A 16,681-nucleotide genomic window follows, 5' to 3' on the forward strand; every position below is an offset into this window, starting at 1 on the left:
CTTTTATCGACTGCTTTGCTTTCTACAAATAAAAGTTGAATTCTTTCGAATCCTCTCATTCTTTATTTGACAAATCAATCTTTGTTTTGAATCGCACTGCAGCTTCAAGACACTTTCAAAATGAGGACTCGGACATTCCGTTCCACAAACACTCTGCCCGTTGGGACTATTTAAAGAGGGGCTCACTTTACAAGGAGAAACTCTGCTGAGGTGTCCAAGCAAACTCACAGCCATGGCAATTTATTAGGGACACCAGTCACTCATCATTGCAATGTGTCACTTTTTCTTTTCACTACTGAAGCTTCAAATATGTTTCATGAAGCAGTTTTAATTTTTTCAGTCCTCTCTGTTCAACTTTGGGGTTAAAAGTATACTCGCCATTTCTAAAACTGCTTTATTCACGTCAACCGACAGTGCCATCTAGTGGAGTAAATAAACTACAACTGGTTCATGAAGCAAATTTGAAGCCTCATCTTCCTATCATTACTTTTCACCATATTTTGGGGGGGAAACTGACCAAAATGTGGCCGCCGAACCAGAATACGAGCTAATATTTAGAAAAGTTGGTTGTTTTGAACTTTTACATCGAGTTTTCACTCTGCACATTTGCAGCAATAATCTTCAAACGTGTTTTCACTTTGCAGGGACTTTAATGTTAGATGATGGTGACACGTTGAGGCTGGAATGAATGAATGAATTCACTTGATCTCTTTAGCCATTTTGAATTGAGAACAACTGGCAAATGCTCCACTTTGAAGGTTGTTGCCAATGTTGAGAACTTTGCTGATTGTTTACAGGAAGACTTGGGCTGGCCACCACAAATCAAGACTTGAACACGACAGAGAGCCATTCGGGGCACATTTGACTTGAAGCCCAGGCCGAGTCGTCCTTCAGGACGGAGCCGCCCCCAAAAAGAAGTCATGTGATAAGCACACGCGTGGCCGCGCCTCTAAACGTTGGAGTCGGCCTCAGGCGGCTCAGCTCCGTGCGGACCATGAGCGGAGGGAGTTGCGGCGATGGGGCGTTTCTTCTTCCTCACGGCCGGGTCGGGACGCTCCGTTTGACTTGGCGGAGGCACGGGGACGCGCCGCTTCTTTTTGAGGATAGCCCGGGCCGCACCCTCGAGGTCCTCGATGGTAGCGTGCGTCTCGTCAACTGTCTCGTGCTTGGCCTGGGAGACAAAAGCAAAGCAGTCGATTTCTAAATGGACTGAGGATGGACGGCAAAGGAAAAGCCTCTTTCGAAGCCGCTCACTTGGTCATAGGCCGAGGTCGGACTGTCGGCGAGCCTGGGTTCGTAGGGGAACTGCAAAGAGGAGACGCTTTTCATTTCTTTTTGCTTCATATGGCGCACGCGGGCCGGCCGTTCACGTTACCTGCGTTTGGTCCGTTCTCACTGTGAAGTTCCATGGGTGCAGATTGTCTACAAGGGTGAAGACATCAAATCAACATCTTCTTACTTGAAGATATTCAGCTACAATTGTGTACCTGCTCCTGCATCCTCAGCGGGGCTGTCAAGCTCTTCGGCACTACCTTGTCTTTGCAGTCCCAATCTGAAAAAGAGCAAGAAGCTTCTCATCAGCCGCTGGATGTCAGTGGTCTCATCTGAGGACACATGTCGGACGCTCACTCTGCAAAGGCGTTGTTGTTGCTGTTGCTTTTGGGAGCCGTTGGCGGCGCAAAGTTCGTAACGGGCTCGGTGGCAGGGGAAGGGAGTGTTGACTCGGGCTGGTTTTCCAAGAATTTGAGGGGCCTCCGGTTGGTCATGTGCGGCGGCGGAGCGTTGACGTTCTCCGCGGCGAACGGCTCTACTCGATTTCCAAACAAGCCGTGTGTACGCTGTACGTGTCAACATTGTCAATCAAACTTCACAAGTAACAGCAAAAATATTGGGATACATTGATTAATGGGATTTTTTTTAGACAATTCTACACCTTAACATTTGTTAAATCTAACAATCTACAGACATATGGGCAAAAAAGTTTAATTCTGGCCACAATGTGCTCCCAAAATGTATCCAGGCAGTAACTGTGTCTCTAACTAGGGTTAGGGTTTCAAAGTAGGGTTTCAAACTAGGGTTTAAACTAGGGTTAGGGTTTCAAAGTAGCATTTAAAACTAGGGTTAGCGTTTCAAATTAGGGTTTAAAACTAGGTTTAGGGTTTCAAATTAGGGTTAGGGTTTCAAACTAGGGTTTAAAACAACAGTTAGGGTCTAAAGTAGGGTATAAAACTTGGGTTAGGGTTTCAAAGTAGCATTTAAAACTTGGGTTAGAGTTTCAAAATAGGGTTTAAAACCAGGTTTAGGGTCTAAAGTAGGGTTTAAACCTAGGTTTATGGTTTTACAGTTGTGTTTCAAATTAGGGTTTGGGTTTCAAACAATGGTTTCAAACTAGTGTTAGGGTTTTAAAACCCTAGTTTGAAGCCCTAACCCTAGTTTTAAGCCCTAGTTTGAAACATGAGCCTAAAGAGTGAAAGCTACTTTCAGTGAAATTAGCATTGTGCTTCCTGTCAGTCTTGTGAGCAACATTTTCTTTCACCTGGTAAATGTGTTCCTCCCCAGCTTCCTGCATGGCTCTCATTTCGTCCTCATTGTGCAGGTCTCCCGAAATTGCTCGGTGCATTTCTGCAGCCACTTCATCCTCAATAGCCCTGAGACCGGCCTGCGGGATCCAGAAGAGGAGGCATGCCACCAAAGGAAACTTCTAGAGCCTCTGAAGCCCTTGGGCCGACTTACTTGGATCTCGGGGCCGGAGGCGTTCTTCTTGGTTGGCCGGTATCCGTAGTACTCCTCCTGGCGTTTCAGGAACTTTCGTAAATGATCCTGGAGTAGGAAAGTGGCGTAGAATTTTCCCACGGTGACCTCATCATCTGCAAGTGGAGGCGCGGTCAGTCTCCGAAAGGCCTTTGGATGCCGGGAATGGTGTCGGCGTGCTCACCGCCTATGGGAGGGATGACCTGATCCAACAACTTCATGCTCGTTCGCTTCCAGATGTTCTTGATGATGGCTCGAAGCTCCTCGTTGGCCTGCTCAAAGTTTCCTGCTCACGAGAAATCAAGGTCAACAAACACACGCGACTGTGAAAAGCGTCGGCGAGCTCCACCTTCTGTTTTGATCTTCAGGGCTGTCCTGACCAAAGAGAAGAGGGTGGCGTTGAAGGTGACCGTGCCGTCACTGTTGAGCGGCATGTTCATGCCGACCAAGCGCTGCCAACACAAACAAACTCAAATGATACATTTATTCCACCTAAGTCTGAGTTGAATAATTTAAAAATCACTTAAATCCATTCCCATTCCTCCACAATGTCTTAGGATTTTCATTTTGTCAATTTTAATTAAATATATCTTCTACTATAATAATCTTTCTTTTTATTATTTATTCAATGATTTAACATGTACTTCAATTAAGAACGCTTTCTCAATTCATCGTTAATCATTAATCTGGTTTACGAACGACCCACGCTACTGGTTGAGCCACAGGGGCCACAAGGTCAAAGGTGGGCACTATACTAAAAATCCATTGTCGTCTTTTCGTCGTTCAAAATATCGTCATCCCACGTCCCCGTCTATGCTCGTTCTTGAAAAGGGCTTCCGTCAACATACAATAAAATCCGAGGTTTTATAATACAAAATCACTGGGTTATTTGACAACTGCAGTGACACAAACCAACCAGCAGATGGCAGTATACCACAAGATTTGGTTGATTGGAGTTAATTTCATTTCTTGAAGGGTGAGCTCTCATAAATAGTATTTTACAAAAAAAATCACTTTACTTCGCTTGTCTCTTTTGTCACCTCCTGTATGAAGAAACAAACTTTTTTTCTCTTTTTAACATTCATATTTGATGTGAACGTAAACGTGACGTTGAATAAAGTTGTTTTTTTTTTTTTTTTTTAAATAGACAGTGTCCCAGCGCGTACCTTGCAGGCTGCACGATGAGGGCAGAACTTGCCGAAGCCCAGCGGAGGCTGGATGCGTCTCAGCAGCGTCACCACATCCAGATGTTTGATTCTGCCTCTGGCCGAGCACACAAACACCTTCAACACAAATGCTCCGAAACCTCAACAAAAAGTTGGACGTGCTCAGATCGAGTTCTCCTCTCAAGGCATTTCATCCAGAAATGTCTTTTTTTGGGGGTCATCGTGGCTTACGTGGCCTCTGGGTCATATTCCGCCCAAATCTTCTTAAACTCATCCAGGTGGTGTGGACCCAGCAGTGACCAATCACGTGTCAGGTAGTCAAAATTGTCCATGATGACAGCGACAAACAGGTTGAGGATCTGCAGAAGGTGGCGAAACTTATTGTTAAAAGTCGTCTCGCCGAGCCAGCGGCCAATCGCGATTGTGGATCGCTAACCAGGAAGGCGCAGAGGCAGTAGAAACTGAGGAAGTAGAAGACGGCGAAGTTGGAGCCGCAGGTGAACTCTTCTCCAGGCTGAAAGTCAGACTTGGGGTCGCACTTTTGCCCGTACATGGACGCCATCATGACTTCCTCCCAACCTTCTCCGGTGGCGCATCTGCAGATCAAATCTTCAGCGTGCTCGGCCGTTTACGCGGGCGCCCAACGCTCGGCGAGAACTCACCGGAACAACATGAGAACCGCCTGAGGGAACGTCTGGAAGTTGTTGTTGCGGTTGATTTCCGTGCCGTCCACTAAGGCGATCTTTCCGAAAATCTAAAACGTGTTTAAAACGCCGCTGAGTCGAGCATGTTCTGATGCGGAAGCGAGCGCTCCAGCTTGCTCACCTGCATCCCGATCACGGCGTAGATGAAGAAGAGCATGACGATGAGCAGAGCCACGTGAGGAAGAGCCTGAAGAGCGGAACGAGATGAGGCTTAGCTCGCTTGCCGCTGGCGCTTGAACGCGAGGAACGCACCTGGAAGGACTTGATGAAGGTCCACAGGAGGTTACGGATGCCCTCAGAGCGGTTCAGCAGTTTCACCAACCGCATGACGCGGAAGAGTCGGAAAAACGTGATGGAAACCGAAGCGTTCTCCGAGGCCTGCCCGTGGACAATGCTCGCTGTCAATCTTTGCGTAAATGCAGACGTGGTTGACGACGATGGCCGCTTACCGCGATTGCTTGCATGGGATTGGTGTCCTGCAAAACAAATGAACACAATTAGTCGAGCGTGCAAAAGAGGACACAGCATGCAGCAGTGGTGGGCAGATATTTACAGCGCAGCCTTGGAGACAGTACAGTCCTCCGCTGGCGGCCAGGGCGCTCTGCAAAGGAGACACAGGTGATGAGTGAGATGTAGAGCAGAAAGGACAAGGTGAGCGAGGCGTGTGGAAAGCCAGAAAAAAGGCGTGGTTGAAAAGCGGCCCAAAAGCGTGTCCGTGCGTGAGAGGCCGTGAAAACCTGCAGAAATTGCGTCATCACATACGGTGACTAAAAAAAAAAAAAAAAGTCAATCAGCGCTGTTGACTCGACACACGTGGACATTCCAAATGGAAAAGAATTGTGGCAATGATGGGAGTGACATGGCGGTGGGTGACAGAATAGAGATGCTGCTCTGGAGGATGGCGGTGGTGCTTGTGACGGACGGCCAACCGCATTACTGACCAGATTCTGCCAACTAGTTGTGCCGGCAACGATCGGGGCCGCGCTTATACGCGTCTGGCTCGCAGCATCGAATACACACAGTACAGTAAGACAGAGAGTCATTGGCCGGGAACCTCCCGTTGAACACCCGAGCGCCATTTACTCACGTCTATTTCGCTCAGGATGACGTCCACCACGCTGCCGATGACGATGATGAAGTCAAACACGTTCCAGGGATCTCCGAAGTAACCCTGCGCAGAGGCATCCGCTCAGGATAGGTGGGGGGGTCGGGCCCCATCGGCCCAGAATAAAGCCCACCTTTGCTTTGAAGGCCATGAGCTTGAGAATCATCTCCACCGTGAAGAGCACCGTGAAGATCAAGTTGAGAATGTCCGACAGCTTGGTCACGTGGTCGGACTGGTTGCAGTGCTGAAAAGCAAACACACACACAGACAGACACAACATTTGACATCGGCTGGATCTCATTTAAAAAAAAAAAAAAAAAAAGTCAATCTGCAAATTCTCAAAGTCTCATTTCTATCTTTGGATGTGGAAGCAAACTGACCTACCTGCATCCCCAGGCACAAAGTGTTGAGCATAATGAGGAAGAACATGAGGTACTCAAAGTAGCAGGAGGTCACGATGTACCAGACCCGGTACTGATACGGGTTTTTGGGGATGTAGCACCTCAGCGGTCGGGCCTTCAAGGCGTACTGCACGCACTGACGCTAAAAAAGGCAACGGAGATCGGGTCACATCGCGGTTTAAAGGCGGCGGCGGCGGCGGCAGCGCACCTGGTTCTTGTCCAGCTCGCAATCCTTGTACTCCTGCTCGCCTTGCTCCTGGAAGGTGACGATGACGAAGCCCACAAAGATGTTCATCATGAAGAAGGCGATGAGGATGATGTAGATGATGAAGAAGATGGACACGTCCACCCGGTTGTTGAAGACGGGGCCCATGTCTTCTTCGTCCGAGTCGATGGCTCGATACAAGAGTCTGCCGACGAGTTATACCTTCTGAACTAACTTCTACGCGTGTACGCAACCCGACGACGCGTCAACACGTACTTGGGCCAGCCCTCAAAGGTGGAAACGGTAAAGAGCGCCAGCATGCCGTACAGGACGTTGTCAAAGTTGAAGTCATTGTTGAGCCATTCCCGTTTGGCCACCACCGTGTCCTGCAGAGTGTTCTCAATGTGCTTCACGTAGAATCCCCTGTGAGCAGAAAGCCACGAGTGAACCATCGGTGCATTTCCAAAGCCAAACGGATATTTGCCTTACTGGCACTCCTCCTCTGTTATTTTGGACACGTCCGTGCAGCTGTAAAATTTCCCCTGTGGTAAAAAAGAACAGAGCGTTAGCAAGATGTTAGCAAGATGGTGGGCGACGTCACCAACCTTGAAAAGTTGCACTCCTATGCAGGCAAACATGAAATTTAGCAGCATGGTGACCAGGACGATGTTTCCGATGGTTTTGATGGCCACAAATACACACTGGACCACGTGCTGCACCGAAAAAAGAAAGTTAGAAGAAAAGCTCCGATGGCGAGCGAGTTAGCGTGACGCTAAGCGCAGACCTTGAGGCCTTTGGCTCGATTGATGGCCCTGAGAGGCCGCAGCACCCTGAGCACCCTGAGAATCTTCACCACTGAGATGGCGCTGGATCTGAACACCGCAAATGACGCAGGCAACAATGACAACGCGACGTTTCACACGGCGGGTCACACGGGCGTACTCACTCCATGCCCATCGAGAGCAGCGAGACTCCGACCACAATTAGATCCAGGATGTTGAAGGAGTTGCGACAGAACGAGCCCTCGTGCATGAATGCGCCATAAACTGTCATCTGCCGTGGAAAAAAGTTGCAATTAATATCCATCCATCCATCCATCCATCCATCCATCCATCCATCCATCCATCCATCCATCCATCCATCCATCCATCCATCCGCTCTTACCTTCAGCACAATCTCAATGGTGAACACAGTCGTGAAGACGATGTCGGCGTAGGCCAAAATCTGCGGGACGAGAGACAGAAGGCAACGACGTCGCTCGGATTTTGTCAAACGGCTTTGGCGGCGCTTTCACACCGAAAGAGCTCGGCACCTGGTTTCGATAAGAATTCGGATCGATGGGGTCCTCGGCTGCCAGGGAGATGGAGGACAGCAGGATGAAGAGCAGGATCAGATTTGTAAAAGACGAGGCGTTGATGATCTTGTAGCACAGTTTGCGGAACCTGAGCCCCGTCGGCGACAACAACGAGAGCACGCGCAATCAGCGAGATGGCCAATCGGCATTTGCGCAAAGGCGTCCGCCACCGACTTGTTTTGCGGGCCGAAGATGAAAAAAGAGCTGGCTTCGGGCAGCGGCACGGCTTCCTCCTTCAACTGCAGGTCGGCCATGGGACGCGGGCGAGGGCTGATGGGGATTTCGGGTTCCTCCTCCTCATCGTCGCCTTGGAGAAGGCAAAAACAGAGTTTGGCTGCGATCTTGAAAAGATGACGAATTGCGTACCTGGGAAGTCGGCGGGCGGGAAAGGATCTTTCACTTCATTGACATTGGACTCAAACTCGTCAATCTTGAGCTGATGAAACAAGATGATTGTTGATGATGACTCATCAAGTGTGTCGTGTGATTGAAGGTAGCTGAACCTTGGCTGTGGTCGGCATTCCCTCCAGCTTGGCTCTCTGCTCAGCCAGTTTCTTGGAGATCCTCTCCCTCTCCTCATCTGTCTTGTCGGGCATTTTGGACCTACACACAAAGACGTGATAAGAAGGAGTGCAGATGATCACTGACTTTTTTTGCAATGATTGATTCACCGCAGCAGCTTCCTCCTCAACTTCTCCTCCGCCTTTTCCTTCTGAGCTGAGGTCAGACTCTCGGCCTCCGCGAGGTTGTCCACCGCGATGGCCAAGAAGACGTTGAGAAGAATATCTGCTCGGATCGGGTTCGGGAAAACAATCTTTGACTGGCTCAAATATCCCACGGGGGAGTTTCGGCTAGGATACAGTTTCCACAGACAAAGAGGACGATGAAGTAGATGGCAACCAGAATGCCGGGGAAAACCGGGCCGCCGTAGGCCATGATGCCGTTGTTCATGATGGCCGTCCACTCCTCCCCCGTTAAGATCTGGAAGACCACGACGGCTTATAGTAAGTAGCAAACGTGTTGGACCCTGTGGAAAACATCTCACCTGGAACACGCTGATGAGGGCTTGAGGGAAGTTATCAAAGTTGCTTCGTCTGGGCCTGTTGTCAGGAAAGTTGAACTTGCCCCCAAACACTTGCATGCCGAGCAGCGAGAAGATGACGATGAAGAGGAAGAGGAGGAGGAGCAGCGAAGCGATGGAGCGGACAGAGTTGAGCAGGGAGGCCACCAGGTTACTCAGAGAGGTCCAGTACCTGCGAGAAGAGGACAGCCGTGATTCGTTGCGCTGATCTCAAAAGCAGAGGGATGCAATAGCACCACCTAGAGGGCTTCTCAGTCATTACAGCGGCATTGACGTATTCTATACGGTCATGGCAATAAACTGTTGCTGTCTACTCCAAACAAAATGGAAACACCCGCAGCAGTCAAGGACTTATGATTTTTATAAATATAATCCATCCATCCATCCATCTTCTTCCGCTTATCCGGGGTCGGGTCGCGGGGGCAGCAGCTTCAGGAGGGACTCCCAGACTTCCCTCTCCCCAGCTACTTCATCTAGCTCATCCCGGGGGATCCCAAGGCGTTCCCAGGCCAGCCGAGAGACATAGTCTCTCCAGCGCGTCCTGGGTCGTCCCCGGGGTCTCCTACCGGTGGGACATGCCCGGAACACCTCCCCAGGGAGGCGTCCAGGAGGCATCCTGATGAGATGCCCGAGCCACCTCATCTGGCTCCTCTCAACGTGGAGGAGTAGCGACTCTACTCCGAGTCTCTCCCGGATGACCGAACTTCTCACCCTATCTCTAAGGGAGAGCCCGGACATCCTGCGGAGAAAACTCATTTCGGCCGCTTGTATCCGGGATCTCGTTCTTTCGGTCACGACCCATAGCTCGTGACCATAGGTGAGGGTAGGAGCGTAAATCGACCGGTAAATTGAGAGCTTTGCCTTTTGGCTCAGCTCTCTCTTTACCACGACGGACCGGTACAGAGTCCGCATTACTGCCGACGCTGCACCGATCCGCCTGTCGATCTCACGCTCCATCCTCCCCTCACTCGTGAACAAGACCCCAAGATACTTAAACTCCTCCACTTGGGGCAGGATCTCATCCCCGATCCGGAGAGGGCATTCCACCCTTTTCCGATCGAGGACCATGGACTCGGATTTGGAGGTGCTGACCCTCATCCCGACCGCTTCACACTCGGCTGCGAACCGCTCCAGTGAGAGCTGGAGATCACGGCCTGAAGAAGCCAACAGCACAACGTCGTCTGCAAAAAGCAGAGACGCGATGCTGAGGTCCCCAAACCGGACACCCTCAACGCCTCGGCTGCACCTAGAAATTCTGTCCATAAAAATTATGAACAGAATCGGTGACAAAGGGCAGCCTTGGCGGAGTCCAACCCTCACTGGGAACGAATCCGACTTACTGCCGGAAATGCGGACCACACTCTGGCATCGGTGATACAGGGACCGAACCGCCCTTATCAGTTGGCTCGGTACCCCGTACTCCCGAAGCACCCCCCACAGAACCTCCCGAGGGACACGGTCGAACGCCTTCTCCAAGTCCACAAAACACATGTGGACTGGTTGGGCGAACTCCCATGCACCCTCGAGGATCCTGTTGAGGGTGAAGAGCTGGTCCACTGTTCCACGGCCAGGACGAAAGCCACACTGTTCCTCCTGAATCCGAGGTTCGACCTCCCGACGGACCCTCCTCTCCAGCACCCCTGAATAGACCTTACCAGGGAGGCTGAGGATATAAATATAATATAAAGGATAAATATCTAATCTGATCTGAATACTGTTGAACAATGTTGGGAATAACTACAAAGTAATATTGACCAATTTTGAGTCATTTGGTCCAAAAATAGTATCACTGAAAATGAGATTATGGGGCTAAAAGGGAAAAGTGGTGCTGAAATACTGCTGAAAAATATTTATAAAAATGTAATACACAAAATAAAGTTAAAGTCCCACTGAGCTGGTACCATAGTAAAAATATTTCAATATAGTAATATTGAATTGAATATTAAATAAAAATATTTCAATATAATAGTTCTTATAGAATTTCATCTTGCAACCCTAATGAGGATATAGAAAATGGATACATGGATAAAGATAATTCATTACTTTCAGTATTGAAAGTCATTTCTCTCTATCATTCCGTGCAAATCCACTTTTGACAGCGTTTAAGGAGTAACGTGTTTGTGGCTTGCCAGACTCACTTTGTGACTTTAAGGATCCTGAGGAGCCGAATACATCGGAGTACGGAGAAACCCAGGGGGGTGACCTCTCCCACCGACAACATGATCATCTCCAGGATGCCGCAAATCACCACGAAGAAGTCAAAACGGTTGAACAGCGACATGAAATACGCCCGGGGTCCCAGCGCGTACATTTTCACAAACATCTCGATGACAAAGAGCACCAGGAGGACGCGGCTCGCCACGTCTGCCGACAGACAGGAGAGAGAGAAGAGTGTGAACCTGAGTCCGTTAGGAGTCCACGTGGGGGTTGCTCAACCTTGAATCGTTGTGAGCATGGCGGGCTGGTGGTGGTGCTCCGTGGCGATGGTCAGCGTGTTGAGGAGCACCAGGAACATCACCAGCCAGTAAAACGCTCTGGTCTTCACATAAACCAGACACTTCATCCTGAAGAAGCGGTTCCAGCGACGAGCCAGGCGACTGGATGCCAAAGCAACGCCGGCGGCGGGGACAACGAAGTGTTGTTTACGTCAACACGTGCACGTAAACAGTCGAAGATTACTCACTAGTAGTAGACCACACGACTCTTGCCCTCCATGTCAAACAGGCTGTCGGTGTCAGAATCCCCGCTGGTCAGAGGCAGGAGACCTGGCGAGCGGATGGATGGATGGATGGATGGATGGATGGATGGATGGATGGATGGATAGATGGATGGATGGATAAGTGGGTAGATTACATTAGACAGATAGACGGACAGACTGACGGACAGTGTAATCAATTTGCAGTTCTCTGACCTTGGCCCTCTCTGTCAGCGTCAAGGACCTCAGCGTGGGTGATCCACTCCATGTAGCCGTGCAGGTCCTCATCCAGCTGCTGACGCTCCCGCAACTTCTGGAACTCTCCTCGGGACCGGGCTTTCTCCCGCTCTTTGGTGAACTCTCTGAGCAGAGGAAGAACATTTTCAATCGTGTTGAGAAAATCGTGGCGTGAAGTTCTACGGTACGTGCTGAGTCGGCGTACCCGCTCAGCACGCCCAGAACCAAATTGAGCACAAAGAAGGAGCCCACAAGAATGAGAGGAACAAAGTAGACCCAAGGCCATTCGTTTCCGATGGCGTCGTTGATCTGAAAGACATCGCACACATTTAGGGGTGGCCTTAGCCGATTCATCAGCTTTAGAAAACAAGTTAGGACTTCTCTTAATGTTGCAGATGTGATGTATGTAGGTAAACACAAAACAAAAACCCATCTTAAAAAATATTTTAAAAAAATATAAAAATTAGTACCAAAAATATATTACAAAATATTTTTAAAAAATATATAAAAAAAAATATTTGTATGGTAGTGTTTGGTATGTATGTAAAAACAAAAACAAAATATATATTAAAAAATATATATTAAAATATATTTAAAATAAATATAAAAAAATACATAAAAAATATTTGTACGGTAGTGTTTGTATGTATATGTGTAGTATATATACTGGAATGTAGATAAAAACAAAAGAAAAAAAATATGAAAAATATTTGTGCGGTAGCGTTCTGGAAAGTTTTTGCAATGCAGATTGGTAAAGACATGGCCGCGTGACCAACCCAGTAGAGAACTTTGGTCCATCCCTCCATGGTGATGCACTGGTAGACTGTGAGCATGGCGAAGCCGATGTTGTCAAAGTGGGTGATGCCGTCGTTGGGACCTTCCCAGCCCGGCCGGCACTCGGAGCCGTTGATCAAGCAGCGCCGTCCGTTCCCGGCCTGAGCGCAGGGGGCGGGCCTCTCCCCCTCTGCTGTTGAATAGATATCTGCAGCGGTGCAAGAATCAAGGTCAAAGTTCATCCTAACATTTTCGTCATTGCCGCGTACTTGTGCCCGTGTAGTAGCAGGTCTTGTGCATTTTGCACTTGAAGAGCTCCAGTCCCATGATGGCGTAGATGGTGACCAGCAAGAAGACCAGCAGGGCAATGTGCAGCAGAGGGAGCATGGCTTTCAGGATGGAGTTCATCACCACCTGCAGGCCTGGATGCAAACAAGATACAGAGATTCTCCTCAGGTCCAATAAAAGGTGATCGCCAACCGCTTCCTACTGGGAACTCCGGAGACGAGGCGTAAGGGACGCAGAACCCTGAAGGCTCTCAGCGCCTTCATGTCGAAGCCGCCGCCTTTCTCCATGGGAACGCCTGCTATCGTATTGAAGGTATCCAGGGCAAAGGTGACCAACCTGGAGGAGGACCATCACTGAGCGCTCCCATACGTTGCTGTGGTCACGCATCAAAGGTTCTTTCTTACCCCATGAAGACGATGACAAAATCCAATATGTTCCAGCAGTTGCGTAAATATGCACCCTCGTGGAACACAAAACCATAAGCAATGATCTTCAGAAAGCACTCCAAGGTGAAGATGACCAAGAAAACGTACTCCAGACTTTCCTGCGGAAAAAAAAAGTTATCCAATTAAAGATCTTCTGCGTCAAGTAAAGCTAGAAATTGATTGAAAGCTATTTTTATAGTTCTCTTGAGTCATTTGGGTTTGTGTATGCAGATCTTCCCAGAGAAAGCAGCTCTTGTTACCTCAGAGGAATGAGAAGGCATTTGGCCAAATGGGTCAGTCCCTGATATACCCAAGATGAGTATAAACTTATTTATGTATTGTGATATCCATTTGGTTGAGTGTCAGAAAGATCTCTTTTGTAGATACGAGACACTTTTTCTTTTTGCTTTGACTTGCGAGCAAAAACTTGATGAACGCTGCATGGACAGTAAACTCAACTGACTTTGTGACATGCAGGTTACGAATAATTCTTCCAAAAAAGGTCTTTGAGCTATTTCTCGCCACTTCTAATTTAACTTCACACAAAACAAAGAGAATTACAACTTTTGTACATCAAACAACCACGGATGTTTGCCTTTGGCTAGCTTAATGCTAGCACTCAATGCAAAACGCCATAGACAAGCACCCACGTGGATGCCATATAAACAATTAAGCTAGCTTAATGCTAGCAAACAATACAAAACCCCACAGACAAGCTAACGAATGGCACCCACGTGGATGCCATATAAATCATTAAGTCACGGATATTTGAACACATCCAAAACAGCGTACAAAGCCAAATCACATTTGAGACATGAGTGGTCCCGACGGAGCGATCATTCTCGCTTACCAGGCTGGTATTGGTGTTATTGCTATCTTCTTCGGGCATGGGCAGGAACACGGCCAGGGCGACACAGTTTGCAAAGATGGTCAATAAGATGATGATCTCAAAGGTTCTGGATGCTGCTGTTCAGGATTATTACTCAAGGATGATGGGAATTGCACTTTGTCCCTAAAGAAATAAGAACAGATGATATTTGCTGCCCTAAGCTCCCACCACGTCACTGGACGTGCCATGTGTGACTTGGATAAGTTTATTGGGCTGTCATATAAGACATTAATAAAATGATTAAAGATGAGAATTGCGGTGTCCTGCGGGGTAGATTCCACAGCAAAGCATCCTGTGACCTGCTCACTGTGTTTACTTTATTTTAAAATAGTTGTAGGTGAGATGATTGGGACTTCCAGGTACAGTTGAAGAGATTAGTTAGTTTTAATCACAGTTAAACTGTCCGTAAAGATACAAAGATGCTAAATATATATGTCAGGAATAAAGGCTATCATGGTGCTGGTATCTGATGGAATAATTTTTTTTCGGTGGTATTTGGTGACAAAAGATTGAGAACCCCTGCTCTAGGCCTAAATTCGTTTTGGTGCTAATTTCACGAAGATCAACTTATCTTTGGCAAGGCAAGAAAACAACAACCCTGCTTTTCACCAATGCGCTGCATCACAACGGAGTATCGGCCTCGACACTTTCTCATTCCCACCAGTAGGGGGCTCACTAAGAGAATTCGCCTGCCAGGTCAGCATCATGTCCCCGCTGTGATGCAGCAGGACAGCTGCGCGGCCCAAGAATATGTCCAAAGCAGCCAAACACACGCACGCCTGCCAAAATGAGTCAGACTTGTTCCTCATTCTTGTCAAACGTTACCACACTGTATGTTTTTTTCTTCTCCCCCCCCCCCACTTGTGGTCTACATGTCCTGCGGGGGGACATACCAATGTGATTATACTTGTGCAATAAAAAGTGCCCATGACTCGGTTGAGCATGTGGCGACAAATGGCAACGGAACGTGGAGGGATTTTTTTTTCCTTTTTACATAATGGGGTTCACAATCTAAGTTGGCCCTTTCTTCCCATGTTAAAATCCTCACTAATGTAAAATATTTTGTATACAATAAATAAGCCCTGAATAGTGAAGTCGGTCAAGAAATCAGCAAAACGTGACCCTGACTATCTATTGATCCAAAAGTTTATCCATACTCATTAACGGAGTAGCATATGGGTCATCTGAAAATACATCAATTGCTGTCGGCTAATTCTGTTCTGGAAGATGTCTGAACCCGGAATGGGCATGAGGCTAAAATAAAAGCAGGAAAGTCCCCGCAGAGACTGCTGAGTGATATTCTGCGCGCCAAGTCACACATAGTGGAAGCATTTGAGTGCTATTTTCACATTAAACACAGAATGGCCTTGCGTGCCTGCATGGACGTGGGCTGCCAGGGAATAACACAAGTCTTTGCACGTCACACGGCAAATTGACGCGAGCTTAAGGGGGCTAGCGATTGACATCTCGGCAAACAGCTGGTGTAAAGCAGCTTAATCGTAGCAGCTCGATCGAGTTGCCAAATGGTTTGGGCACCTGACGTCTCAATATAATATAAAGGATACTTCCACTCCACAATGTTAATGCAGGCCTTGCGGAAGGGATTTTTAAGAGTGAAGAGGAAGAGGGATCTAGCAGGTCTTGGGTTGCCCCCCGTGGCCTGTAACTTCTTCAGCTTCTCCCGCTGCTTCCTCTTCAGCTCCTCTTCATTCATGATGACCGGCTTGGACGCGTCCGAGTTTGCCGCCATCCTGGAGATTCCCACGGGGCCTCAATTCCAGAGAAATGGCTCCGCCGCTTGTATAATCCCAACCTGAGGCTGATAATTGCGTTTGTTTGAGCCTCCCGCGGAGCCGCGGGCCTCGCCTGGCTGAGGACCTCTGACTGGAAAACCTGCCGGCCAAGTGGCAGCAAGCGCAGTTGGCCCTGCTGGAGTTTAATTTTAGACCGTGAACTAGCAGCGAGCCATGCTTGGGGGTGGTAAAAAGGTTTGGGGGGTGACGACCTGCAAGATGGGATGAGATGAAATGAAGGGGGGTGGGGTGGGTTGTCTGGGCAGGGCAAGGGAGGTGACCAAGGTTGATCAAATGTTTACATTTGTGACTCATGTTTAGTGTGTTGGTTTGTGTGAATTGTGGGCAGTGTACAGCTATTGAAAACTATTCAAACTAAAAAACAAGTTCAACAAAAAAAGTGTCATTTGTTCCATCTTGTTTGTATGCAAATATCTGGAGGACCAAAACTGCCAAAATAAAAAATAATGAAGTGAAAATAAAACCTATTTAAAAAAAGAAAATTCAAGAATATAAATAATGCATAAATAATATATTATTACAAATAATTAAATATAAAAAACAACCACTCATTTCATGCTGGCACTGACTGTGACATAAAATGAGAGCAGATCTAGTTTATTTATTGATTATCTATTTCTACATTTATTTTTCTATTGAAAAATCATTTTGTGTTTATTTTTACTTTTATGGATTTTAATGTCTTTGTTTTATTTTGATTTTTCAATTGAATTTTTCATTTTGGTTTTATTTTCACATATCTATTTTTGATTTTGGCAGTTTTGGTCCTCAATAAAAACTGACCTCATAGAA

The 16,681-nt window shown here is 47.8% G+C and overlaps 1 protein-coding gene across 2 annotated transcripts; it reads right to left on the reverse strand.

Moving 5' to 3' along the window:
• Window positions 1-40: 40 nt before the first annotated feature.
• On the reverse strand, window positions 41-16,072 carry LOC119136058 (dihydropyridine-sensitive L-type skeletal muscle calcium channel subunit alpha-1-like). 2 transcript variants are annotated; one of them, XM_037274204.1, is made up of 45 exons: window positions 15,641-15,825; window positions 14,037-14,142; window positions 13,166-13,305; window positions 12,964-13,097; window positions 12,743-12,895; window positions 12,476-12,681; window positions 11,905-12,008; window positions 11,679-11,824; window positions 11,451-11,532; window positions 11,204-11,364; window positions 10,906-11,131; window positions 8,732-8,939; window positions 8,547-8,667; window positions 8,358-8,472; window positions 8,190-8,289; window positions 8,053-8,122; window positions 7,861-7,993; window positions 7,645-7,774; window positions 7,497-7,556; window positions 7,279-7,385; window positions 7,117-7,204; window positions 6,938-7,045; window positions 6,822-6,874; window positions 6,609-6,755; window positions 6,336-6,537; window positions 6,111-6,269; window positions 5,860-5,970; window positions 5,709-5,792; window positions 5,175-5,222; window positions 5,071-5,097; window positions 4,874-4,999; window positions 4,743-4,808; window positions 4,580-4,671; window positions 4,354-4,513; window positions 4,149-4,276; window positions 3,918-4,014; window positions 3,101-3,203; window positions 2,936-3,037; window positions 2,734-2,867; window positions 2,537-2,659; window positions 1,630-1,838; window positions 1,488-1,552; window positions 1,376-1,422; window positions 1,255-1,305; window positions 41-1,171 (listed from the first exon to the last, which is right to left on the reverse strand). In XM_037274204.1, the coding sequence occupies exons 1-45, from the start codon at window positions 15,823-15,825 to the stop codon at window positions 950-952; spliced, it is 5,439 nt and encodes a 1,812-aa protein (XP_037130099.1). In that variant the 3' UTR covers window positions 41-949. The 2 variants fall into 2 exon arrangements, with proteins under 2 accessions (XP_037130099.1, XP_037130090.1); XM_037274195.1 differs by having other exon boundaries at window positions 7,279-7,556; window positions 15,641-16,072.
• Window positions 16,073-16,681: the final 609 nt, after the last annotated feature.

Source organism: Syngnathus acus, chromosome 2 (genome assembly GCF_901709675.1).
Source record: "Syngnathus acus chromosome 2, fSynAcu1.2, whole genome shotgun sequence".
NCBI lineage: Eukaryota > Metazoa > Chordata > Actinopteri > Syngnathiformes > Syngnathidae > Syngnathus > Syngnathus acus.